This window comes from Phodopus roborovskii, unplaced genomic scaffold, assembly GCF_943737965.1.
Source record: "Phodopus roborovskii unplaced genomic scaffold, PHOROB, whole genome shotgun sequence".
Lineage (NCBI taxonomy): Eukaryota > Metazoa > Chordata > Mammalia > Rodentia > Cricetidae > Phodopus > Phodopus roborovskii.
In genome coordinates, this window is record NW_026125739.1 from 78,369 (window position 1) to 105,300 (window position 26,932).

Here is a 26,932-nt window from a genome sequence, read left to right on the forward strand (position 1 = left end):
TTTGCAGTTAAGAAATATAAATTTGTAGGCAGAGAACAAAAAGCAGTGAAGTAAAAATGGCCACACATTATTTCACATTTCTTCTATCAAAGGCAAGATTATGAGACCCCCCACTTTTGTGTTTGTTTTTGTGTTTTAAGACTGGGTCTCTCTATGTAGTCCTGGCTGTCACTACATAGACATGGCCAGCCTTGAACTCACAGATATCTATCTGCGTGACTCCTGAGTGTTAGGATTAAAGCTTGCACTACCATGCTTGGCCCTATCCCTCTTCTTAAATATAGGTAGGTTCTATGTCAAGTTTGACAAACATAATACGGAAATAAAAGTTGTATCAGTATCTGGGCTCTGCCACAACTCACTTCTTTAAGTTTTCTTTTGGAATACTAGTCTGGGGGAGTTTTAAGGAAGAGAAGAAATCCAACTATCCTGAAGATACCATGTACAGTGAAAATGATACCAAGATTCCCAGCTGTTCCCAGACACTAGATATGTAAGTAACAAAGCCACATAGAATATTCCACAGCCAGCATTTCCAGTAAAAAGAAACAGAAGTCCTCAATAAACAACTCGTCACCTCCAGATGTTTGAGCCACTAGCCAAGTAACTAGACATCATAAAGTAAAGGCAAGTATGTTGCACGAATAATAAAAACCAAGAGACAAATATTGGGGTCAACGCTGAAGATCAGAGCCACTAGATCTTACCTCTACCTCAGACTGAAAGGGGCAAACCTGTCTCCATGAATCCTCAGACTCACTCAGACTACATTTAGTTCCTGTCTTCTCCTGCCTTATATTCCTCTCTGCCCAGCCACAACACTCCTGTTTCCACCTCCTCAGTGTGGGGATTAAGGGCATGTCATCCCAAGTGATGGAATCAAGGTGTCAGCTCTGTTTCTGTTTTAGAATGATTCACTCTCATGTAGCCCAAGATGGCCTTGAACTTACAGAGATCCATCTGCCTCTGTCTCCTAAGTGTTGAGATCAAATGTATATACCACTACTGCCTGGCCTCTATGGCTAGGCTAACTCCTGTGTTTGCTGGGATTAAAGGTGTATGGCATCACTGCCTGACCTCTATGGCTGTGGCTAGCTTTGCACTCCGATCTTCAGGCAAGCTTTATTTGTTATATCACAGACAAAATATCACCACACAAATCATTGAAAGCCCCAACCATAGGTAGAAGATAATAGTTATTATGACAAATCACTGAGGTTTTGAGAAATTGATAGTGCATCAAGAAGTAACTGGAGTCAGGACAAAGAGGAATTAATTTCAGATACGGCTGCTACAGTTTCAGTAGAATTAAAGTAAAAAATACTCATATTTTTTGAACTATCAACATAACACAGCACTTTATAAACAAATGTTTTAACTCCCTGATTATAAAAATAAAAGTTTTAGTGTCATTTAAGACTTGATACAAAGCCAAGAGTTTGAAAACACTATATTACAGTCACACCTCTACTATATACACACATATACACTTAGATGTAATTCATGAGCACTGAAAATTAAAGCCATTAAGCTTTACCATTATTTATGAAATTTGAGAAGAACAAAAACAATTGCCTTTTGTAACATACAAGGAACATACATGGAAACAGTGACAGTCTGACATTAAAATATGTGCATAATGAGTTACTCTGGAACAACTTCACACTGGTAATAGGCACTAACATTTTATAATAAAATACCACAGTTTGATTTTTTTAAAAATATGTTTTAAAAAGTTACTACAATACATTTTATACAAACAGGTTTTCACAAGATCAAATGTTAAGGACAATAAAGCTTAAGTACTTTTAATCAAGTAGGAATAAAGAAATATTCCCTGGATACTTACATTATTTAATATTTGTGACAACATTAAAATCCAAGTACAATGATTTGGCTACAGATTTTAACTTTACATGAACGGCAAACAACTGAGAATTGTGTTTTGTAGAACAATTACTTATGACAACACCAAAATTCAGACTATTTAAAGGTCCCAAAATAAAAATAAGTCTGCAATTTTATATTTTTATTATCATTAAATTCTTTAATACTTTTCTTTAGCAAAGGTAATACATAGTGATAGTATATGCTACAAGTAAAAAATAAAAGAAAAAAAATAACTGTTCCATAAAACTATGAAAATAAATTTCACTTAGTACTGAATATATCTGGTTTTATTTAAAAAGAACAAAAGAAGCTAGGTGACAGACTCTACCTGGAATAAGACTCACTTTCTCTTGGAGCCATGCTACACCTCTGGAAACAAGTCCTTCTCTAGCATAGCCAAGTAATTTGGAACAGCCAGAAGTAGAAGACACAGAAAGGAAGGAGAACTGATAATCCTGAAACACCTGCACTTATTCCACATTCACCCAAACTAAATCCCCGGGAGCCTTGAGGAAGAAAACATCTTGACCTAACATGGATGTCAGTGATTAGAGTGCTATCTGCTGCTGCTTCCCGCAGGGGCCAAGGCAAAGTTGTTTGTAAATATAATAGACATACACTGAATGGAAATGACACATGCAGGGTACACTTAACAGCTTTTACTTTTGGTGACATCAAATGGTTTCCACCACTGAGCAAACTGCAATGCTTTCTTCCTCTGGTCCTCAAAGCTTTCTTTGATGCCCTTCCTCCACAGCCTAGGCTCCAGATCCAGCATACCACCAATGATTTCCTTGTAAAGAGTAAGAAGAATATAAATATATACATGTATAAACAATGTAATCACGAATGAAAATACTCATTTATTCTGCTATTACATATAATATTAAATTGTTCTTTGTGACAAGGTATACATATTACATATTTTTTTTTCAAGCAAAATAAACCTTATTTCCAATCTTATCTATAAACTCTATAATCCTTTGTGAGTCCTTGTGGTGTCTCTTGTGAAGCAATCTGTCTGTTTGCTTGCTCATTAGTATATCTATCTAATGGTAGCAAAAGGGAGGAAGAAAGTGAAATTTAATTTCCTTGCTCATAAAGATAACTAATATCTCAACAGAGAGCTCATAAGTGAATATGCAAATACAGTTAGACCCAGAATAATAAAGTCTCAGCTATACAGTGTGAAATGGGAGCTGGCAAAGATCATAAGACATTTAAAACAAACAAATGTCCTATTTGTTGGATATATCAGAAAAGTGAACTGCACATCATTAAGAAAGTACTCTGTATATGGACAAACTCAGATTTAGTGCAAGAGTTTTCTGGCATCAGTCCATCTAAACAGTATAGTTCAAGACAGGGTAGTTTATGTGTCTGTCTGAAACTGTCTGAAACTATGTGACAGTGCAAGATGAGTCTCATTCTCTTACTGCAAAAGAGACAGCATTCCATTGTTCTGCGAGTAATTCTTGGGCAACAAGTCAAAGGAGGATCCAAAGTATTTCCTGAAAAGCATGCTCTGAGGCATGGGGATACTTCCCATTAAATCTTAAAAATGTATTATATAAACCACAATACATGAGTAATATTTGAAGGGGAGGCAATTCTTCCAGGAAAAATTTAAAAAGTTAAACAATGGGTCATAGTTGTGTCCTTTCCTCTACAAACAAAATTTTAAGACTATGAATCCAGAGCTCTAAACCGAAAGCTAAAAAACACTTAAAAATTTCTAGGTTTTGGGATTTTGTTTGTATTTTGTTTTTTATTTGTTGTTAATTCTGTAAAAAAAAATTCTGCAAACTTCTCAAATAAGGGATGGGATACAACTAAGTTGGTAGAGGGGTAAAAGCTGTGTGGGTTTGATCCCCAAGGCTATATAAAAACAGGCATGATGGTACAGTCCTGGAAATTTACATCAGGATGTGGAGGCAGGATAAGCAGCATTGCAAGGATACACTCAGCTATGTGGTGAGTTCAAGACATAGTGAGTTCTGGATTGAAACCAATGGAGCTCTGTTTTCTTTTGGCACATTCCAATTTCCCTGTAGAAGATTATCTCATGCAGATGAGAGTAGGGCAGGGGGGGAAGCAGGGTAGGCAATTATAGACTCTCAGCAGAGTTTATCAAGGCCCATCTCTGTAGAGGCACAAGCACATTGAGGTGATACGAGAAGGCCTGAGCTAGGCCCAGATGCATTTTTGCCAATTTCAATTGTTACATTAATTTCATGCCAGTTCCTGGGAAGAATTTAGATACTTAGTATATAGACCTCTAATTTAAGGAATATAGTCTTATGAAGGCATTTATTTTCCCCTGAAAGAAACTACTGGTAATCATATGATGGGATATTCTTATGTGCCCAGATCCTAACTAGGTGAAATGAGTTATTTATTTTTCCTAGACTATACCTTAACTACAATTGAAGAGCTAAAACCATTTATTCTCTGCATTAACCTGGAGTACCTGGGTTCTCTCACTAAGTATATAACCCTAGGGAAATCACACAATCTCTCTGCAATTTAGAGTTTTCCAATCTGCACAACAACTGTTAAAACAAAATCTAGATGATAGAGTTACTGTGAGTACTCGATTACTACTTGGACAGTAGATGTGCATACTGTAAGTAAGCCCTTAATAAACATTAGCAAATGTCACAACTTTTCAGAACAAAGCTGCCTGCCTCCAAAGTCAGGAAAATATTATAGTTACAGAGACTGAGCACACTGTCAAAAACTGTCTGTTTTTGACTCGATCATGAATATTTAATATTTATTGTTGCTTCCCACCCCCACCCTTCTCTGTCAAACTTGTATAGAAAACAATTCATCAAATTCTGTGATCCAAACTTTTTCCTTTCACACCCTTGTGAACGTTATTAACCAAACCACTAAACTCTAGTTTTATTAAATTTCTGAGTATACCTTTCCAAAGTAACGTGGAAATTTGTGTTGATCTTCAATGACATGGGCAAATCCTCCCTGAAGACCAAAGTCTACAGCAAAGTAAGGCAAGCCTCTGGGCACCTAAGTAAACAAACATATTACATATGAAGTAGGAAAGCTATGCCTTCTCCAATTCTCTGGCATGAGAGAATCAATCATCTATCAGGAGAATGTACACCAAACTTCCAATGACCTAACTTTCCAAGGAAAAAAATTACATTCTAATAGCCTTTCAGCCAGACAGAGCTTCATTAAGTCTAGCAATTCACAATCAAAACAAATACTCTTCTGTTCTTGGAGACAGTAGGAAAAAAAGTATTCAAATGTTTTTACAGAGCCAAGGAACAATTTTTCAATGATTACACAAATAAAAGTATATTTTGTTCATATTTTATTAGGAAGAGGGAGCTTAATCATATATTTGTGGCTGTGTTTACACACTTATAAAATCTTCAAAATGCAATTTCTTGCTTTCTTATTAGGCAGATTTTGTATTTTTGTAAGTTTTTCCTCTAAGTCCCAACTTTTATCACTACAAATTATCGAGGTTGGTCATATACAGTGAGTTTTCCCTCTAAATCCATCTCACAATCAACATGACTAATCTGGACTCTGGCCCACATATTACTACTTAAGTTCACACAATTGATATTAATTACCTAGGAAGGCACAACTTAGAGTATGTTGTACTATGTGGCAGGAACAGAGAAGTCCTCTTTAATCATTATAAATCAAATAAAATTACAGACAACAAAATGTTGTTCATTTAACAGGAAAAATAGGAGTTTAAAAAATCAGTCTAAAAAGTAGTATAAACATAAAAATATTGCTTCATGTATTTATATTTTTCTATAGTTATATACTTTTAGGTAATAGTCATGTACTAATAATTGAGAAAAATATAAAGAAAAAACAGAGAGACAGACAAGGCTTTAAGCTCATTTCTTATTCTTATGAATATGTAATATCAGACAAATCTGCAACATTTCAGTCTCAGGAGAAACAAGAAGCATTCTGAGGATGCTAAGCAATCTTAGCATATGAGCCTATTACTTTCATTTCTATCTCCTCTACAAGTGTGCTCTGTACAAAGTTATTCAATGACAATATGAAACAAGGCTCCATTGGACACTGCCAATGAACTACGTAACCAGGCATGCAGCATTCGATAACTTGAAATAAACATATGAAGCCAGCACTCTTCCTTTTTTCTTTATATTATACTCTGGTAGGCAGAATACTTGGTCATGATTATGTCAAAGCCCTGAGTATTCTACCCTGCATGGCAAAAGGAACATTAAAAATGTGAACAAGCTAAGAGCCTTGAAATGAAATGGTGATCCTAGGTTATTCACACGAGATAAATGAAATCATGAGTATAATTACAAAAAAAGAGTAGGCCTGAGTTATAAAGATGGACAGAATCCTAACTCTTCATTTTGAAGGCAGGAGAAGGCCACAAGCAATAGATACAGATATCTTCTATCAACTGAGAAGATAAGAGTGTCCTCTCTTTTTTCTAGAACTGATGGCAGAAGCCTATAGCCAAAGTCTCTCTGGAGGCTGAAGTAGGAAGGCTTTAAGTTCAAGGACTTGGCTATAAACAGTTCACTGGCTTGGGAGACCAGTGATCAAGTACTTAGTAAGAAAAATCAAAAGTATAGCTGGGAAAATGCTCAGTGGGAATGCACTTGTCTTACATGTCTGGCTTTTCAGTCTGGATTTCTCTCTCTGATTTCAATAGCAATGCCTAATTTCCTCAAAGTATCTACAACTCTGGTTAACTCAAGTTTCTCTTGAAAAACAGTTTTCTTACTTAAAAAGCAGTTAGCCCTAAATATTGACTATTTTCCACAAAATTCACCCTATCTTTTTAAAATTGACCAAGAATTTTCCTTAAATCTCAATGCAACAGCTTTGCTTTTAAAAAACAAAACAAAACAAAAACAAAACAACAACAAAACCAAAACAACAAACAGGGGCCCATTTTTCTTGAAAGATTTTTTTTTTGTTATCACATGACGCCTCAGCACTGAGCAGTCAGATCAGTTTACATCTTTTGTCTTAACCCTAATTCTAATACTGGGCTTGACATCACACTGCAAGAAATCTAAAGACCCTAGAAATGGGATACTTATACTCACATGGCAAAGAAAATTAGAAACTCCAAAGAATCAGAAGAAAGTACAAATACATGAACCTCTATTGAAGCCTATGAATGTACTTAGAGAAAAAGAAAAAAAAAATAAATAACCCAACTCCAAAGAAAAAAACAAAAACCTTTTGAAATGATTAAGGCCACAAAATATTCAGAAGAATGTTTTAAAGTCTCTCTGATATAAAATGTTAAAGTGACTCAGTATTTATTCACTTCATGTTCTGAAACACATCATTTTTAAAAGGCACTGGAATGTGTACTACCCTGAGAGGTGGCTCTTTTGGAATTCTTGTGGTATTAAGTTCTCCTCACTATTCCACCCAGATGGACATTAAAATGCACCATGAAGTTATCTGTCTTTTTCCCCATCTACTCCAACTTCTAAAGAGCCTGGGTGAAGGGGAGAATTATGAAGCCTTACTACTTCAAGGGTTTGATGCTAAAGAATGATGAATGACTCCACATCTGCTTGTTTTCCCTATCAGTTAAGTTTAGTAAGATCATCTATCTACTTAGTTCATGTATTAAGTCTAGGTTTCAGAACAGCAAGCTTAAGCACTAGATGGTCCACAAGACACACTTACAACAGCAATGTGGAATAATACATTTCTTTTAAAAATTTTCACTTGGAATACATTGACTGTCATTACAATTTTGAGTAAGAAATTATGACTTAAGGAACAAAATATATTAAACACTATTTTAATGAGCCAATAGGAGGAAGAGTAAAAACGTGAACAATACACTTAGGATTGGTTTTTTTTTCCCCCCCTTTAAAATTCTGGTTCAGTTTTCTAGGGAAGGAACAGAAAAAGACTGAAGATAAAACACTCTATGGTTGAGTTAAAACTGTACCTTAACTAGTTCTATTAAATACACACCTTTGGACTGATTATCAGTGTCTCAGGAAATGATAGCCATCCGTGTGTTTGGATTAGATGTCTGGCTTTCCAAAAGCAGAAATGGAGGGAACATATATATTCCAGTGGTATTTACTTGAACACCAGTGGCAAAACATTTGTGTAAAAAAGGCCTCATGCTGAAATACTTAGGGTTTATAGGTCACGAGTCTCTGGTAAACTATTGAACACTTAGCAGCATGAAAAGCCTCCAGAGGCAATAGTCAGGTTGAGTATGGATGTATTTTTAAAAACCTCAGTGTAGAGAACTGGGTTTGGCATGGGGGCTGAATTGATAGCCTGTAGTGTCAGCTGACAGCTAAATAAAGACAACCATCTTCTTTGTTCTGATTCATTACACATAGAGCATGCCCAGAATAGAGCTGGTAAACAGTGGGCATGCAATGAAAATTTACAGAATGAGTAATTTTTAAAGGGAATTCAAAAGCAATCTGTCTAGTAATTTCTATTGAATTCAATTTCTATTTCTACAAAAGAATAGTGACTATAGTAATTACTATATTGATCTAAAAGTTGATGTAAAATTCAAAACTGAACTATATATCCTTCAGCAAGTCCCCAAGAAAGTGGTAAACACATAATCTAAACCAACTACTATATTATAGGAATGGAGCAGGAAACTTCAATACAAAAAATAATTTGGGGGGTAAGGGAAATGGCTCAGCAGGTTCTTGCCACACAAGTGGAAGAACCTACTTGGGATCCCCAGAACCCAAAAAAGCTTGATGTGGCAGCACACATCCATAATCTCAGGATTCTTGTGGCAAGATTAAATGTAGAGACAAGAGAATTCATGGAGCTTTGTGTTAGTTGGCCTGGGGTATTCAGCAGCAAACAAAAGACCCTCTCTAAAACACAGTAGAAGACAGATGTGCGCACACACACATTTTTTTTTTTTTTTTTTAATGGAGGAGGAAGACAGCGGGGACAGAAAAACAGCGAGAGTGTTCTAAACTCAGAATGGAGCCTATATAGTTCATTTCATTAGAATACCAGTGACAAAAATGTCCTCTTGAGATGCAGTCACAGCAGAATATAATGGCCACCACAGCCAATTATGGTGAGAAAAAGGCAGGAGGCTGAACACCAGGAAGAAAGGTTTATTTGCACAAATAAAATCTCCTTACAAACAAATGAGCATTTTATAGACCAGTTATGCCTAATTTGCACACAAGAGGTAGACATTCACAAATTTCTTACATATAAAAATATCTTAATACTCACAGACTGTCTAACATTTTTTAAAGATAAATCAATTAACTTCTTATTCAGAGACCATTCTTCGTCAGATTCCATTATGGCTTTCTAAGAAACAACCAAACAAAAAAGAAAAAAATCAATAGAGTAGCAAACACAAAGAGACAGGTTAGTTTTTTGTTTTGTTTTGTTTTGTTTTCTGGATTTCTTTCTTTCTTTTGTGAATGCAGGTTTCACTCATATGACAGACTGTTGTTATGAATGAGTGAAAGCCTTAATTTGACAACTTATAACTAGAACTACTTAATGTTTTCAAGCCCAACTTTTAGTCAGAGACTATATTCTTTTACTCTTAATTCTATAGTGAGCAGCTCAACTTCATGTGACCAAAGGACATCCTTGAGAAGATTAAGCAATTTAAGATAAAACATCATCTGTGAATATAAAATTTCCCAAGTTTATATTGGCATTTATAATTATCTACTCAAATTCATTTAATGTTACTATTCTTCCAAACACAGAAGGAGTGTATACTATTTGTGGGTACCAAAAACTACTTCAGCTCATACAACTGGAAGTAAACATGTTGAGAAAAATCACTCTCAAAAAATAAAGTCTAATTTCTTAAAGTAGGGATATAAATACATACAAATGGAGTTTTAAGACTTTTTAAGTTAACAAGTATAAGTACTATTTATAATATGATCCTTTTCATTTTTTTTTCGGGCTACCATTAAGGAAATTAACATTTAACTAAATCCAATTTAAATATATCAAGTAGGCTGTTATTCCCTATTTACAACTGAAAGAAGTCACTTTTCTAGAGTTATGATTTGAAAGTGCCTCATGTTAAAACAATGATTTCACTAAAACATTAAAATAGAAACTATTAGTCACTATTGACAGATTATCTATACTTCTAAGAAAACCTCCTTAAATTAAAAAGTCCAAAATTCTTTATGTAGAAATGCTTTTAGAATAATTTACGCTTTAGCCCATTTCTTTATATAAAATTTGGCACACTACTACATATATTCCCTCAAAAACAAATGTAAAAAAAAAAAAAAAGAGTGTACACAAAAACTGCTTATAAATACCTTAAAATAGATAGGGGCCATATCACCCAGTTCCCTTGGAAGAGGGATACACTCATAAACCATATGGTAATGCTTCTTCATGCCCATATTATACTCTAAAAAGATGCAATCCAATCCTTTTTCTTCAAACATCTTTACCAATGAGTTCCTAAACATCTAGAGGAAGGGAAAAAATATGACAGACATATATTAAATAATTTGAGATGATCAATTGCATTGAAAGCAAAACTTTCTTCAAGCTCAATATAAAATTTGGATCTTTCTCATTTGCAATTTGTGGTTGTTCAAATATACTTTGATGAAAATATCTTTACATTTTTTGCCAAACATAAGATCCAAGGTCAAATCAAGTGTTATCAGGTATTTAAAAAGAAAATTACTGAAAAACACATCCTGCATTCAAACAATATTTTGCGTTTAGGCAAATGACATTCAAAGTATACCTAATAAACAGAACCACAAATAGAGAACTAGTTACCAGAGTATAATTAATTTGAGAGTCACACATATTTGAAAGTGAAATCAAAACACCATGCTTCTTCAGCTCCACTGGAACAGACATGTCAGCATGCCACTCTCCATTCATTCATGTGTAATCTCTAATGATGTTTTTACTAACACAAGAAGTATAATGACATTATTTACATACAATTTGGCTCTCCCCCCTCAATTTCTCATAATACCTCTGGTATTATGTACACAAACAAGAATGCAGCCGTAGTAGAAAACAGTATAGCTTTGGGTACAATTATCGATCTTTACCTCTTCATTTCCCACAGCACCTGAGATGTCATGTTCATGTGTCTACTTCCTAGTGGAGTGAATAAATGTTTTATCCACCTTGAGGCTTTTCACCACTTAATTCCGCACAGAAATATATAGCATACACACAAGGTTCTTGAAATAGAATACTCTTTGCACTGTATTTTATTGTAAGTTATATCAGTTTTTCCATAAAATTTTAAATATCCCTCAGAAAAGCCCTGTAATAATCCTAAAAACTAAATTACCTAGTGTTGCTAGGACACTGCAAATTTTTTCACATAAAAAATAACCTGTCTGTGTTGCTAATTATGCTTGGCATTAGACACAACAATGTAATTGCCCCATGAACTCTGGGAGCACCAACCTTAAAAAAAAAAAAAAAAAAAAAAAAAAAAGCAAAAGGAATAAAAGACTACATTTTCAAAATGCAGGCAAACAGGTCCTCTTTTGGCATCTTTATCCATGTTCTGCAAAAACTAACATATACTGTCATCTCTTTAAAAATCTTACCATTCCACAGTTTCTAACTTGGGTCCTCTGAAACCTCTACTCAGCTGAGATCACTTAAAATATTTTTTTCCCTTGGTCATTGTGAGATCTTGAAATAATTAAGCAACACTTCTACCCATGTTGTGCCTTTCAATCTCTCAAAGTATCAGCCATAAAACTGTATCACTGACTCATACACCTGACCACATTGGCAGAGTATGCTGTGAAGGGAACCAGACTTGTGTGGTAGAACACTCACTATAGGCAGAGGGCAAGCAAACAGTAGCCTTGCTTATATAACCCTAAACCCAAATATTCTTATTCTTCGAAAAAAAATTTTTTTGCTACAATGTAATTCCAAACACAATTGATTTTTTTTAAAGAAATTACTTTGCAAGTTTTACTTAGCAAGTTTACTTAGTAAACAAAAGATTTTTAAACAAGGAGAATGTGAGGAAAATAAAAATAGTGAGAGATGAAACATGAAAATCTACAGCCACCTACAAGTTGTCAAATAAAGATATCAAACTTGGAATGATATATTATTTATGATTTAATAAAGCTTGCCTGAAGATCAGAATGGAAAGCTAGCCACAGGCATAGAATCCAGTCAGTGATGGCACACACCCTTAATCCCAGGACTCAAGAGATGGATCTCTGTGAGTTCAAGGTCATCCTGGGCTTCATGAGAGTGAATCAGTCCAAAAGAGAAATGGAGCTCATGCCTTTAATCCCAGCACTAAAGAGTATATAAGGAGCTCAGTGCAGTCTCATAGAATAGTCTAGGATTCTGAGGCTTAGTGGACATCAGTATAGTCTGGAGGTGCAACCTGAAGTTTGGTAAATTACCCCTTGAATCTGAGCATTGGTAGAGATGAGAGCTCTCTGGTGGCTTGGCCACTTTGCTTCTCTGATCTTCAGTGGTTTTATTAGATCATAAACAATATATCACCACAATTCCCCTTATAGGCAAAGGGTCTCATGGGAGATTAGTTTCCAGACACAGAGAAGACAGATTATCTCTATTTCAGCCTTGGTAGATGTAAAAGCTACTGGCTGGCTGCTTTGCTTTTCTGATCTTCAGGCAAGTTTTCATAAATAATATATTACCACAAAACTGTTTGAATTTATTAAAATAATCTGTAAAACCTCCTTATGAGACTTACAGACAATAAGCATGACAGTACTGACCTGAATCTCCTCCCAGATATCTTCATCCAACATAGTAGCTGCTTGAAGATGCTGCAGAGGGACTATGAGGCAGTGGCCCTCAGTAAGAGACCGGAAGTTGGGTAAACATAAATAAACCTAGGGGAAAATTCCAATGATGATATGTTACTTAGCCATGGCTATAAGAGATGAGACTATAGCAGTAAAATCATGAGTATTTAATAAGGCAGACTTCCTTATAAGAAGTAGTTTCATTTTAGTACTCTCAAAGATACTATTAACATTTAAAATGCAAGAAAACGTCTTCTAATAAACTGGTAACTTAGAACACAAGTCTCAGTTTTCATTGATAAACACCAAAACTCAGATTTTCCAAGAATAAGCAAAAACAAATGCTACTTAAATGCTACTTGATCTTTTATCTGAGGGAGCTATATACTTACAAATACTGAAAACAAGACAGGCTTTGAAAAATAAGAGACACAATGTAAATCTTATAAATGACATTTCCTGGAAGAACTGCCCCTTACCCTGTTTAGAGCTAATGAACCAGCCAGAGATCCAGTTGTTGTAGAGTCTGCAGTGGTGCATGTCAAGAACCAAGTTACCCTGAGCTAATATTTACTACCCCCTTACTAACTATTTATTGCTCTCCAATGTGTTCAGCCTAACATCCCTATGACCAGCAGATAAATCTTCCACAGTGTATAATAGAACACTAACTTCTATGAACCAAAAAGCTAAGAAGTTTCAGACTGCTAAGATTTCCTGGCTGTTCTATAACTTACCCACCTATTGTTTTCACTAATATATATGAAAAGCATCTTGGTGGGCTTTTTACTTGTTATTCTAAAGACATTAAGAAATTGTTACCACACTGAAACATGGCTCTTGGGATGACCTAAATCAGTGTTTGTTGGCTCTAGAATATACCATCTTTGTTTCTTTGTGTTGTTGATAGTTTAAATTATGTGTATCAATCAGGCAATTTCTCTCATTATGGAAGAAAATTGAGTTAACCCAGCTAAGGGAAAGGAAACATGTGTAGCATAGTTTTACCTCTCTGGTTAAACTCTGTATATGTGCATATCTGTATCACCTATAACCCAGAGCTATTTTTTTTTTATTATATGAAAGGATGTATTCATACATATGTGAATGATGAAAAAGACAATAAATATGAATGTTCCCCAAACTATTAGTTCCTGAAACCAGAACTTATTCATTTAGCCACAGCTGTCCATTCTCTGTTAATCCACTCCAATCTTTTAAAAAACAAAAAACAAAGAAACAAAAATCCAGTGTATTTTTCTGTGTTCCTGGAGTTCTCTCTAGACCAGGCTGGCCTCAATTTGAGAGATCTCCTTGCTCTGCCTCCCAAACGCAGGGATTAAAGGAGTGCCATGTCAAACTTCTTTCTTTTTCCTGTTCCCTGTCAAGGCTTTTCATTCACATGTGCCTCAGATAAGACTTCTAGAACACCTTTTCAAATTAATGTCTTCCACGATTTTGTCCCTCATTTTACAACAATAACCTTCTGAACTGGGGTAATGTTTAATTTGCTTATTTCAATAGAACACAAGCTTCAGAAGTGTAACTGCCTAGAGCACTTGCCTAGATGAAGCTCTAAATTCAAATCTTAATACTGCTCCAAACTTTAAATGATTAAACTTTTTTAAAAAATCTTTTCTAAGTCTACCTGACCCTTCTCTTTTCCATGGCAATAGAATTTGGCACCTATCACATTCACAACCTTATTTACACAATGTAAAAAATAGTCATCAATACATATTTATTGAATAAGTGACTCAGATATCCTATGAAGATAAGATGCTTGGAATACAATGTGAGCAAAGGTTATCTCTGTATTCCTGAAACTGTAAGACTTGGTGCAGGGACCCAATCAACAAGACAAAGTAACTTCAATTAGTTTTCAAAGTCTACGAATAATCAAATACACTCTATGAGGGAGTAATTAAGAAATGAAAACAGCTTTAGACTTAGACTCTGAGGGAGATTTTAATGATGGATTCAATTCAATCATTAGGTCATAGAGCTAGAAAACAGGAGAGCCAGAATTTGATTCTCAACAGAATAGAATCACCAGCAACAGGGGTTGAAACAAAGAAACACTGATAAGTAGTCCATCAAAGACCCTAAGACCTGTGATAACTTAGAGAACAAAAACATTTGAAAAATCAGAGTAAGGAAAAATTTCAAAAATTGTCTTAAACTTTGGAGTGAGCAAATCTGCATATACTACCTGACCTTTACTTTGTCTGTGAGTGTTTTATTTCTTACCTTCACCCCGATGGCAACAATAAGGTGCTTGGGGAACTGAGAGCTATCAAAACAGTATAGACAGTTGGTCATCTGTGTGGCGAGACTCTGATGTTCGGCAATTGCTTTCCTCCTCTGGCATTCTTCCTTTTCACCAATACGCTCTTTTTCAGCTGCTTTGGAGACAAACATGTCATCCAGAGTATAATGATCATCATCTGGTTTTCCCATGAACTGAAAAATAAAAATAATGATAGTAGGAGACAGAAGGTGGCAGTTAATATTTTTTTGAGTAATGGCATCCTAAAGTCCTATAAACAGCATGGCATAACCTATAATTTTTAATGATTAAATGTCAGCTTGGGATAAAAAAAAATTCAATACATATATCATTACTGAGGACACCAGCAACACTGCCACAGCTAAAGTCACTGAATCTTTACTAATTCATGCCATTTAAGTATTTTTCCACTGCTATGATATGGAAGCCATTATTATAGTCACTTAAGATGAAAGGAAACAAAATTGCAGAGGTCAAGCTACTTGAAAACTTAGTACATACAATATATAAAAAGTAAATATTGTTCTGTTTGACCTCTACTTCTCTAACTTTGTTCCAACATTTGGACAGACACAACACACAAATTTTATATCCCTACTTGAAGTCCTTAAAGAGCTCAATATTGTGTGTAAGGCCAAATACTTTCTAAGTATAGCCTAGAAAATGCTAGATATATAAAACTGTAGCAATTAGAAACTGCTAATATAACCATAGTAAAAGTCTATCCACTCCTTATTTAACCTTGAGGTTCCTAGAAGAATTCCTGTACTGTCTCAATTCCTTACTTTACATAATTTGTCTTCTTGGGTTATCCCTACAACACATAAGTGGTACAAGGTAAAGACTCATAACCTAAAGCAACAGTTCTCATAGCAAAGCTTTTCATAATCCAGCATTAATGATCTCTCCTAACACATCTGGCCATACCTATTCTCTCTATATTCTAGCAAGTGTTAGCCTTCCAAGGAACTCACTGTTGCCTTCCACTTTGCACATGCTTTCTGACCTATTCTCTCCATATTGCCATTTTTCAGCTGTAGCTTTAGACTCAGTTGTCACCCCAAAAAGTTATTTCCTTGATTATTCAAACCCCTCTGAAGTATTACCATCAGTCTCATAATGACTACACTGTATTAAGTGTTCACTGGCTTGTTTTTCCTTGTACAAAATTATTTTCTACTCAATCTACTAGTCTCACCCTCTCCCCTTTAAAAAAGGAGAAAAACTACTTAAACACAAAATACAAAGCAATAACAAGATACTTATATCTTAGCAGAATTTTAAAAATAATTTAATCACAGAGTAGCTCAACTTAAGTAAACATCTCTATTTCTAATGAAAGATTATGAAAGATAAAAATGCTGGTTCTCATGCTTTAATTCAAAGGCTTTAAATCAGAAGCAGGCAGGTCTCTGTGAGTCAACACAGTGAGTTTCAAGTCAGCAAGGGTACACAGTAAGACCCAGTCTCTAAAAGGAAAAAAACAAACAAAAACAAAACAAAACAACAACAACAACAAAAACGAAACATTTCAAGATGCAAAATTCTTAAAATTTATGTACCCAATAACAGAATTTCAAAATATACAATGCAAAAGGTCAGTGCTACAGAACAAATATAATACACAATCCAGAGATTTAGATATCACTTTATAATTGCTGGAATAAGTAGAAAATCAAGAGACACAAAGGAGACTTTAATAGGCTATGACGCAATATGCCCTAATTAACACTGACAGAGGTTCCATTTGACAAGAGAATGAATGTTTTTCCACATGTGCAGAATGTTCACCAAGACAGATAACATTCTGGGCCACAAAGAAATCTCAATCATTTTTAAGGAGTCTAGAATGTAAAGAGAAATATCTTTGGAATAACTGCCAAGTTTTAAGACTACATGTAACACATTTTTGTTATTTTCTAAGAGTCTCACTATGTAGCTCAAGCTGCCCTCAAACTCCTCATATTCTTGTCCTGATAGTTGAGTTGAGTTGTCTGACAACTGAGCTAAAGGGTGTTTGGCACATATATGAGATTCTTCCCCTTAAGAACCCAACGTCTCAAGTATATCATCAAATACTGGAAATACATTCTACAAAACAGAAGAGTTAGAAGAAAACAAAATTTCCTCTACAATAAATGAACCAAACAGTGTGAAGTTATTTTACTAAAAGGAGTAGAGATTTAGTGGGAGTTTGTTTTATATATAGTATACTAAAACAACACAGTACATGCTTCCACACATAAAATCATGCCCTTATTAAATATAGTGCACTCTTCATATATTATTAAAGGAGATATTTATTTGCTATATATAAAAGTTATACAGATGCTTCCAATCTTTTCTAATTTATTTCTAGTGTTTGAACTGATTCTGGTATAGACTAGCAAGTGAAAATGATTCTACAACAGAACTGTAACATGGCTCTGCTTATCTGAGAATGGGATTTATGATCCCCTCCTCCTATACATCATTTTCTGGACTTCTTCATATTATCTTTGAATGTGCTTGAAAATGTTCTGAACTTATCAGTTATATATACATCCTCTACAACTTTATGCCTATTATACTGTCATACTTGGCATAAATAAACAATATTTTTATTGAGTATTCTTTTAACAGGTAGTAGAAAATATTTTATACTTAGAGAAAGAAAAGCCACTGTAGTATTAGAGAAGTGGAGATAAAGAAGGAAAATGGGCAGGAAAATAAACTCCATCATTTAGACAAAATGTTAAAGGAAGACAACTACGCAATAATCTAAAACAGTACACCACAAATCTGAAAACTTGGAGAACCTCTATGGCAAATATCAAGAAAAAAAATGTGTTACAGTGAGTAAAAAAAGTAAAAGAAAGAAGACTTTTAAAAGGAAAGAACATGTTAACATTACCTAAGGTACCATACAGATACAAGGAATTTCCTACTATAAGGTCAATGGTATTTATGGTAGAAGCAGATCAAAATGGAAAACAAAATCTGTCTTGGTCTGATAACAAGCAAAAGAACTCACAGCTTGATGACTCCCAAACTGGGCTCACATTGACACTGTGTCAAAACAAACAATCCCAAACCCAACCAACAACAAATTACCATCCTAAAAATCCCATGGATTCTCAATGAATCCAAATAGCTAAAGTAATCCTGAAAAGCAAAAGTGTAGACATGCAGAATGCATATTTGTTGATTTTAAAACTTGTTATGAACTACAGGAGTTAAAACACTACAGTAATGGCAGAAACAAAGATAGGCAGACAAATGGGGCCAAATATGGAGGCCAATATTTAAAACACATTTAAAATATACATACATGGTCAAATAAAAACATGCACAGAAAACACACACACACAAACACACGCACAGAATCAAGTAAACACACATTGTCAACTAAATACATGTAAACATGGTCAAATGACTTTGCACAAGGGTATCAAAATCTCTCTCTAGCCCTCAGAGTTTATTTTTAAAGAATGCTGAAGTAAATATAATGCATTTTAAGAAAGAGAAAAGCATATACAACTTATCATCAAATACCAATAAATGGCACATGCAAACTAGTCAAAGATAATTAAATCTAGGCAGCAAGCAACAATTATTTAATATGAATCATACAAAGTCATTCAATAAAGGAAATTGGTTTATGATACTTCAGTCTGCCACTCAAGAATTTTAAGAACTAGGAAAGTTATCAAACCTTGCAAATTCCATTTAGCTTGTTGAGATTGTTTTCCCTTTTGCAAACATAAAAGGTTAAATAAGGTTAGTGTGGTTGAGGTCTGTTCTGTCCTATGATCTCAAAGGAAGACAATATATCTATTAGAGACGAGACCATAGTAGGCATATGGTTTATATAAAATAGAAAAATAAGCAGATAATTCTTTCCCTGGGTTTTTTTCTGATATCCATCCCCTCTATTAACTAATTATATAGAACATCTTCAGAAAAACAAAACATAAAACTAAGAGATATAAAAATAATATTTTAGAAACAATAATCATGACCCCCGATGCAAACAAAACCAGGCTCATATTTGTTTACAACGGCAATATTTGTAAAGTTGTAATGATAAAACACAATTGAAAAGAAGTGACTATAACCTATATATCAAGAAAGAGACAGTAAAAATTAGATGAATTGATATAAAATAAGAACAACAAAAGTAAAAAGTATATCAAGAACAAGATTAGGCCATCCAAGTATTGGTTATACAAGACTTCATTTGGTATTCACAGCAATTTACATATACACACACAATTACTGAGCTCACTTTTCATGGTTCTGTATCCAATACTTCTTTTTCTATCAGCCAATCAGCTACATAAACAAAAGGCATATGGCCAGCAGTGCTAGTGTGATTGCTGCAATACTCTTACAGGATGGCATTACCACCTATGCAAGGATTTCTGGTTGTTTCTCTCCAGGCCCAAGACCTGTTTTCAGAAAAACTACTAAATAAGGGAAATATCAACCAAAGCCCATCATAAAACAACCAGTATTCAGGAGTAATAAACTCACAGGCCACATAGGGCTAGCCATGTCTCCTCTCACCAAAATAATAATTAATAATAATAACTGAAATGCAGCCACACATTTATTTTCATACCGCATACGTTTCCTCTGTGCTGTCACAAGAGAGCTGAATATAATACAGAAAGCCAAAACTATTTATTTGGTTCTTTATAGAAAAGTTTGGTGTCTGTCCTGGATTAACACCTTTCAACTAATAACAAGAAGAAACACAGGCTAATGAGTTTTTGTAGTTTCTTCATGAAAATATTTAATACTAATAATACTATAAATAATACTATTTTTAAGAATGTAACTCAGTTTTTAATTCATAAAGTTTGAATAGTAAAAAGATTAAAAATAGTATTTATTATAAATGCTGCATTTCTTACTCTTTTACACATATAGTGTTACACCAAATTTTTGCCAGATTTAATTTTGACTAATAAAAGCACAAAAAAATTTATTCCTATGCTGATGTCACCATGCTAAACCAACAGTTCCATAGCAACCTGTATCTCCTCAACTTTGCCACAAATTGGAACCACTGCTGTATCCACCTCTGTTGTTTTATGAGAAGTTGCCTACTTTCTCACTGTCACTATCAAACACAAATGAGTCTTCACTCCACACCCCAAGAGTGAAAACTCATTTCAAGAAAAAGGGTTGTCGCTGTTTCCATCTCCCTGAGAAGCTCCAACATCTCCACTAACAGAAGAAACAAGTACAGAGCAACACTTGGACCAAAATGCTACAAGAACACTACTACAAATTCAAGTCTATAGCTTAGTCAACCAGCAATTGTAGGATCAATGCTGGTTGATTGTGTTTTAGTTGTACACAAGTCTTGTGTGTAGTTTAAATAAATAGTATCGGAGCTGGTTTATTAGGAAATACCCAAGTCACTTACAGACAAAAACATACAAGGTGGAGGGGTAGGTGGTGGTGGTGCATGCCTTTAATCACAGCACTTAGGAGGCAGAGGGAGATGGTTCTCTGTGAGTTTCAGGCCAGCCTGGTCTACAGACAGAGTTTCATGACAGTCAAGACTACACAGAGAAACTCTGTTTCAAAAAACAGGAAAAAAAAAAATCTAAAAATCAAAAGAAACAACAAAAACATGGGGAGATGTGAATGAAATATTGGGTACTGGAGGAAGCTTCCTCCTAAGTAGATATAATAAAGATAATAGGACAGGCTGGCAAGTTAAGAAACAATACATTCCCAACCACTAAACTCAAACATGACAGTGGGGGGTACTACAGCAAGAGACTCACACATTTGAAGTTTACATAGGCAATGTCGCACAATCCTATCCAACCCAAAACTGAGCAAACCTGTATCTACACTTAAAAAATAACAAAAAAAGCACTAGACAGGGAATCAGATCTATTTTCTCACTCATCATAGAAGCTTCCTCCTACAACACATAGGAACTACCACAGTGACTCCAAACTAGAGAGTGTTCTGAGAGAGCTCAGACCACTCAGTTCTAAATGTGACATCTTCATCAAATTCCCGCCTTCAAGGCGTAGGGAGCTACGCAGAAGAGAAGAGAGAAAGATTGTAAGAGCTAGTAGAGATGCAAAGCACCAAGGAAACAGCGCCTTCCAGGCACAACAGGGCTGACACATAGATGAACTCACAGAGACTGTATTAGCATTGAGAGTCTGAACAGATCTAAACCATATGGGGTTCCAGCATTAAGAGGGAAAGTGAACATGAACCCCCAACCCTATCCCAGAAGCTATCTTAAAGTGTGTCAACTGATAGCAAGGTAAAATTAGTTTTCTCCAATTGAGTTTCACTGGGTGTACAAACCACACTTAAAGGATGGCCCATGCCTGGTAGTAGATGACAAACACATAACCAACTCAAATGATATTTTTGGAGACTTTTTGTCTCTTCATGCTTTATTTGGACATATTTTAACTCCACTGGTCTTTGTATATCAAAGTTTTTGACTTTGTGTTTCTATGGAGGGTACGTGTATATGAGTGAGGGCAGACATGTTTCTCCTGCTTCTTTTTTTGTTTATTTAATTTTAGTTTGTCTGTTTTTTAGAGAGAAATAAAGAGGGCATGGAGTTAGATGGGATGGGGAGGTGGAGAAAATCTGGGAGAAGATGGAGGGGAACGTTCATCAAAATATGTTTTATGAAAAAATTTTTCAACTAAAATATTGGGGGAAAATCACAAATTTTGCCTTAATATTTTTCTGATGTACCATATAAAGTTCAATTTAATCAAATATTTGAAGATTAGAGATGATCAGACCCACTGTTGGACTGATGAATCGGTTTCTCAAAATGCAAAAGTTTATTGGGCCTCTATCTTACCTTGGATGCCATTCTCATGAAAAGTCTGTTTTGATCAATATCTGTTCTCATTTTCTCATTCTTGACTAAATCACTGAGACTCAAATGATCATCATCAGGAAAGTATCGGATTCTTTCTTTATCCTCATGAGTTGAAACCTATAGTAAAGTGAACATAATGAAGTATCTGCCGATGTTTTCAATGGTACCATAAACCTAGGAATGTTTAAAAAAAAAAAAGCAGCAAAACACCACACGTCACAATTGTCCCTTCCATGTGAAAGAAAGCCCACCGAAAGAAAGCCTACGAGAGTTATACTTATTCCCCTCTCCTGTCTTCCTTCCCAGGAAGAAGCAACCCATTAGCTGATTGCCAAATTTGGTGAAAGATTGCAACTGTTCTATCCTGTCTTCTGCTCTCCATGCACTTAAAATTCCTTACCATGGTGGAAGGAAGACTATTGTTATTCAAGCAGGAAATAAGCATAAGAAAAAGAAAAAAATCCAACAAAACAAACAAAAACAGAGGTAAACTACTATGGGCCTACTGTTTGTGTCCATTTCCTCACTCATATGTTACGAGGAGTCAGAACTTGGGAGAAGTAACCAGGTAATAAGGTGGAGCCCTGTGAGTAAGATCAGTATCTTATAAAGACAGGAGAGCACCTGTTCTGTCTCTGCTCTCTACTATATGAGACCAAAATGAGAAAGCATCTCTGTAAACTCAGATGTTAAACCTGACAGTCATTTGGGATTCTCAGTCTCCAGGCTACCAATCTGACATGTGGTTCTAGTTGCCAGACTGATAAAATACTTATTTCTAACCACTAATTTGTTCTATAAACAGCTTTATCAAAAACAAAGCTGGTAATCTTAGACCATATAATTCAGCCCAGGGTTTTCCTCTCAGTTGGTTCCATATCAACATGAAAATCACAAAGTACTATTTATTTTGTCCATAGTCCAACCACTCATTTCAGTGTCTAAATAAAACCCACCATTTAACTTCTTTAAGATACCTAACTCTGATTTTAATCCCTTGTTTACATTGTTCAGTTGTATGCAACTTAAAAGGGCTTCGATGGTATCTGATAATATGTTTATGGATTTCTAGTCAGTCTGCCTTTTTATATATTCAAACCTTTATTTTTCTCCATATCTCTCCAGCTTGCCCATTACACTGGCATATCAATCTGATTTCTATTGATTGAAAGACTTAATCAGTATCTATAGCAGGATAGTCACTCAACAGGCCAACAACCAATGTTTCACAGAAAATCCCCAAGTAATTATTTGTATAATCAGTTATCATTTACATGATGTTCACATGTAAAACAAAAACCTAAGTTCGGGAAATGAAGGTAATGTTTATGTCACCTTTCCATGTTCAAGGAAGTGATAAAAATTAATTACCAGAGGTAAAAGACAGAAAAGAAAATACGGCATTCAAAAGCTCATAGCCCCTATAGAATTAAGACATTACTGTGCATAACACCCCACTGTCAGACCTAAAACTAGGTGTTGACAAAGATAACAGGTTTAGGAGGTCAAGCTTTTCTACGTTCAATCTGGTAAATATGCAAAAGAAAGTGAATACAATGTCAAAGAAATGTACACTAAAATTAAAGTTGCAGTAAGCCTTCCGTGTTCTGTCACTTGAAAAGACACAGCTGAATAGTTTGCCATTTGTAAAAGGCAAAAAAAGATATAACTAAGAATAAAAGTGAAAATTTGTTATTTTCCAATGTTTTCATTTTTTAAAAAATCTAGTTTAATGCAAACGGAACTCAAAAGAGAAAAAAAGAATTCTGAATTAGTAAGTGGAAGCATATTTCACACATACTTTTTGTCTCTTCCTTCTTTTTGCTTTCACATCCAGGGTCTCTCTGGGGATGTTGACAGGCCACGTTCTTCCATACTCATCTGTTCTAGTAAGAATCACTTCTTCATCTTCATGCTACAAAAAGGGTTAGTTAATATTTGAAATATTTCAAATGTTAAATGTCCAGAGTTAACGACAACAAATTACAGAAAAGATTCTACTTTTGATAAGACTATCTTTAGATCTTTATCACTCACTGTAAAGTAACCATAACAGAAAGAGGGGAAGAGACCCAAAATTCATTTTAGTATTTTAATAATTTAACTACTGAGGCAACCTTCAAATAGTTCTCTTACTGTTTTTAATTGGGCATAACAGGGGTTGAGCCTAAGATCTCATGCATAATACTAACCATCCACAATGAACTATATCTCAACACTCTTATCTCTCTCTTTTTAGAAGATTCTGAGATATTGTCTTACTAAATGGTCCAAAGTGGCCTTGAATTCACTCCATATCCACACTGTCTCTGAATTTGCTATATCCCCACCTTCTCCCAAATGGCTAAGAACCCAGGCCTAAGTCATAGGCCCAAGTGTAAATAGTTTCATCCAAGTATCATCCTACTACAGGATGATAAAGAGAGAAAAAAGATGGTGGTGTTTGCCACAGTGGTCCACGTCAGTGTCTGTGGTCCATGTTGCCTACAGACATCAAGTTAGGGCATGCTATCCCTGCTGCAACCTGGGGCAACATTTGTTTAGTGATTAGCTGTGGATGTCTGCTTCTGTTTCAAACAGCTACTACATGAAGGTTCTAGGATGGCATATAAGTTAGTTATCAATCTCATTATCAGGGAAGGGCATTTAAGGTAGCCTCTCCACTATTGCCCAGATTGTTAATTGGGGTCATCCTTGTAGGTCTCTGGACATTTCTCTAGAGTCAGTTTTCTTTTCAAACCAATAATGCCTCCCTCTATTATTGTATCTTTTTTTTTTTTTTTTTTTTTTTTGTCTCATCTACTTATTCATCCTCTGACTCAATCTTCCTGGTCCCACATGTTCTCCTCTCCTCCCCTTCTCTTTCTCCTAACTCCCTCTCCACTCACTGCCCCACTTCAATATCTAGAAAAATGTCCAGAGACCTACGAGGATGACCCGAACTAACAATCTTAGCAACAGTGGAGAGGCTATCTTAATTGCCCTTTCCTAATAATGAGATTGATACCTAACTTATATGCCATCATAGAGCCCTTACCTAGTAACTGATGAAAACAGAAGCAGACAGCCATAGCTAAAACTGAGTTGAACTCCTGGAATCCAGTTGCAGAGTGATAAGAAAAGGGTCAAGACCAGGCTGGAGAAACCCACAGAGACAGCTAACCTGAAGAAGCAGGAGCTCATGGATCCTGAGACTTATAGCTGGGAAACCTGATTTGTACCGACTCAGACCTCCTGAAAATGGGTCTCAGTTAGAAGGCCTGGGCAGTTTAAGGGACCTCTGACAGTGGAACCAGAATGTATCCCTGGTGCAAGAAAGGACTTTGGGAGCTCATTCCCCATGGAGGGATACTCCCTTAACCTAGAGGCGGGAGGGAGAGCCTAGACCCTACTCCAAATGACTTGACAGATGATTCCTCCTGGAAGGCATCTCCATCCCTGTGGAGTGGTGGGGAAATGGGATTGGAGGGGAGTTGGGTGGCATGAGAGGGAGAGAGGGAGAGGTAATTGGGTTTGATATGTAAAATAAGAAAAAAATAATAACTATATAAACAAAAAAGAAAAAAAAAAGCTTTCCATTTCCTAGGAATTCCAAATGCTACAAATGAACAATCACAGTTCACCCTGCAAATTTTTTTACAAACACTGATTTTTTACAAACACTGAAACTGAATGTTTCATTATATACATTTTATATGGCTATTGTTATAAAGAAATCTCAAAATGATTTAGTCCAATTCATTCATTATCTATAAGACAGCCTTATGGTGGACAGAAACTATAAATTCTCATTTTAAAGAAAAGAGGAGAAAATAAAACACTTTTTATTAAGTTATAAAGTTCACTTCGTGATATAGACGGGGATGAACATTCCCCACTGGAATCTAAAATTGGGACAAAAATCTAAAATAGCTGTGGGAAAGCAAACACTATCATCCCAAAAAAGTATTATCAATTATATACTAAGAAAGGTCAGTATTTGCCTAAAAAACAAACAAACAAACAAACAAACAAACAACAAAAAACAAAAAAACCAAAAAGCAAAAAACTGCACCTCCAAATCTAATCTAATAGTTCATTTCCAGTCACCCAACAGGTATTTAAAATTCTTTCGCACTCTTCTGGAATAGGATGTATAAACTTCTGAGACACACCATCACTAACTTTCCATTGTCCCTACATCCCTCTCAAATGCAAGTTCTAGACAGGTAAGTATTTTTGTCTATTTCAATCAATACTAAGTAAATGAACAAACCATATACAACGTGATTTGCCTTATCCTAAATGAGCATCTAACTCAAGTCATTCTTCTGTCGGGAAAGAAGTTAAGGACATCAAGCACAGAATTTAGAATAAAAGATGATTTCCTGACCAGAGGACGAGGCTTTCATCTAGGAATGCTAGTAAAATTTACATCTAAAATTACAATATCACTGTTGTAGCATAATGACATTAAAATAAGTAATAATATGCATACAAACAAACTTATTACTTGCCTCTACTCCAGATCTTTTTGTTGATATCTGTGTTGTGGTTTCTTTAAATTTATTTGCCTCTTTAAGTTGGGCTTTAAGTTGTTCAGCTAATTCCTTCAAAAGGAAAAATTATGTAGGTTAATTGTGATTCTAAATTCCTCAGTACACAATACTTCAAAGCTATAAAACAGAAACAATTTAACAAAAATGCCTACAGACAATAGCTAAGTTCACAACTAACCAACATTAATTTTAATGAATTAAACTGAATGAGTTTGTTACAAATTTCTCAAGTACTGAGATCATGTGTTTATTATTTAAAGTGAATAACTTCAAGAAACTATACTTTGAAAGGGGTAGGAAAGTAGAAAAACTACATAGCATCAAGAATCATACTTTTGCAATTTCTTAGGTATTACAAATGTCCAATAACAACATTAGTTATTTATCATAGGAAGACAAAGAAATTTATTTTCATAATTTTTTTATGAGAAATTTACACAAAAACTGTATTTCATTATTCTAAGAACTCTGGGGATTTACATAAAACAAGCAATAAATCATAAAGAGATATGTTATTCATATGACAAAAAAGTAGCATGCTAATCTGATATTT

General features: G+C 35.0%; 1 protein-coding gene across 1 annotated transcript in view; it reads right to left on the minus strand.

Annotated features, from left to right (window-relative positions):
* Positions 1 to 1,106: 1,106 nt before the first annotated feature.
* Positions 1,107 to 26,932, minus strand: part of Cwf19l2 (CWF19 like cell cycle control factor 2) — a 55,572-nt gene continuing 29,746 nt past the window's right edge. The window contains exons 10-18 of the mRNA XM_051178556.1: positions 26,338 to 26,430; positions 23,643 to 23,756; positions 21,821 to 21,958; positions 14,937 to 15,149; positions 12,657 to 12,773; positions 10,212 to 10,367; positions 9,142 to 9,222; positions 4,819 to 4,920; positions 1,107 to 2,683 (exon numbers count right to left, since the gene is read on the minus strand). Of these exons, the coding sequence (XP_051034513.1) occupies positions 2,540 to 2,683; positions 4,819 to 4,920; positions 9,142 to 9,222; positions 10,212 to 10,367; positions 12,657 to 12,773; positions 14,937 to 15,149; positions 21,821 to 21,958; positions 23,643 to 23,756; positions 26,338 to 26,430 (1,158 nt within the window). The 3' untranslated portion in view covers positions 1,107 to 2,539. The remainder of the gene's footprint in view (positions 2,684 to 4,818; positions 4,921 to 9,141; positions 9,223 to 10,211; positions 10,368 to 12,656; positions 12,774 to 14,936; positions 15,150 to 21,820; positions 21,959 to 23,642; positions 23,757 to 26,337; positions 26,431 to 26,932) is intronic.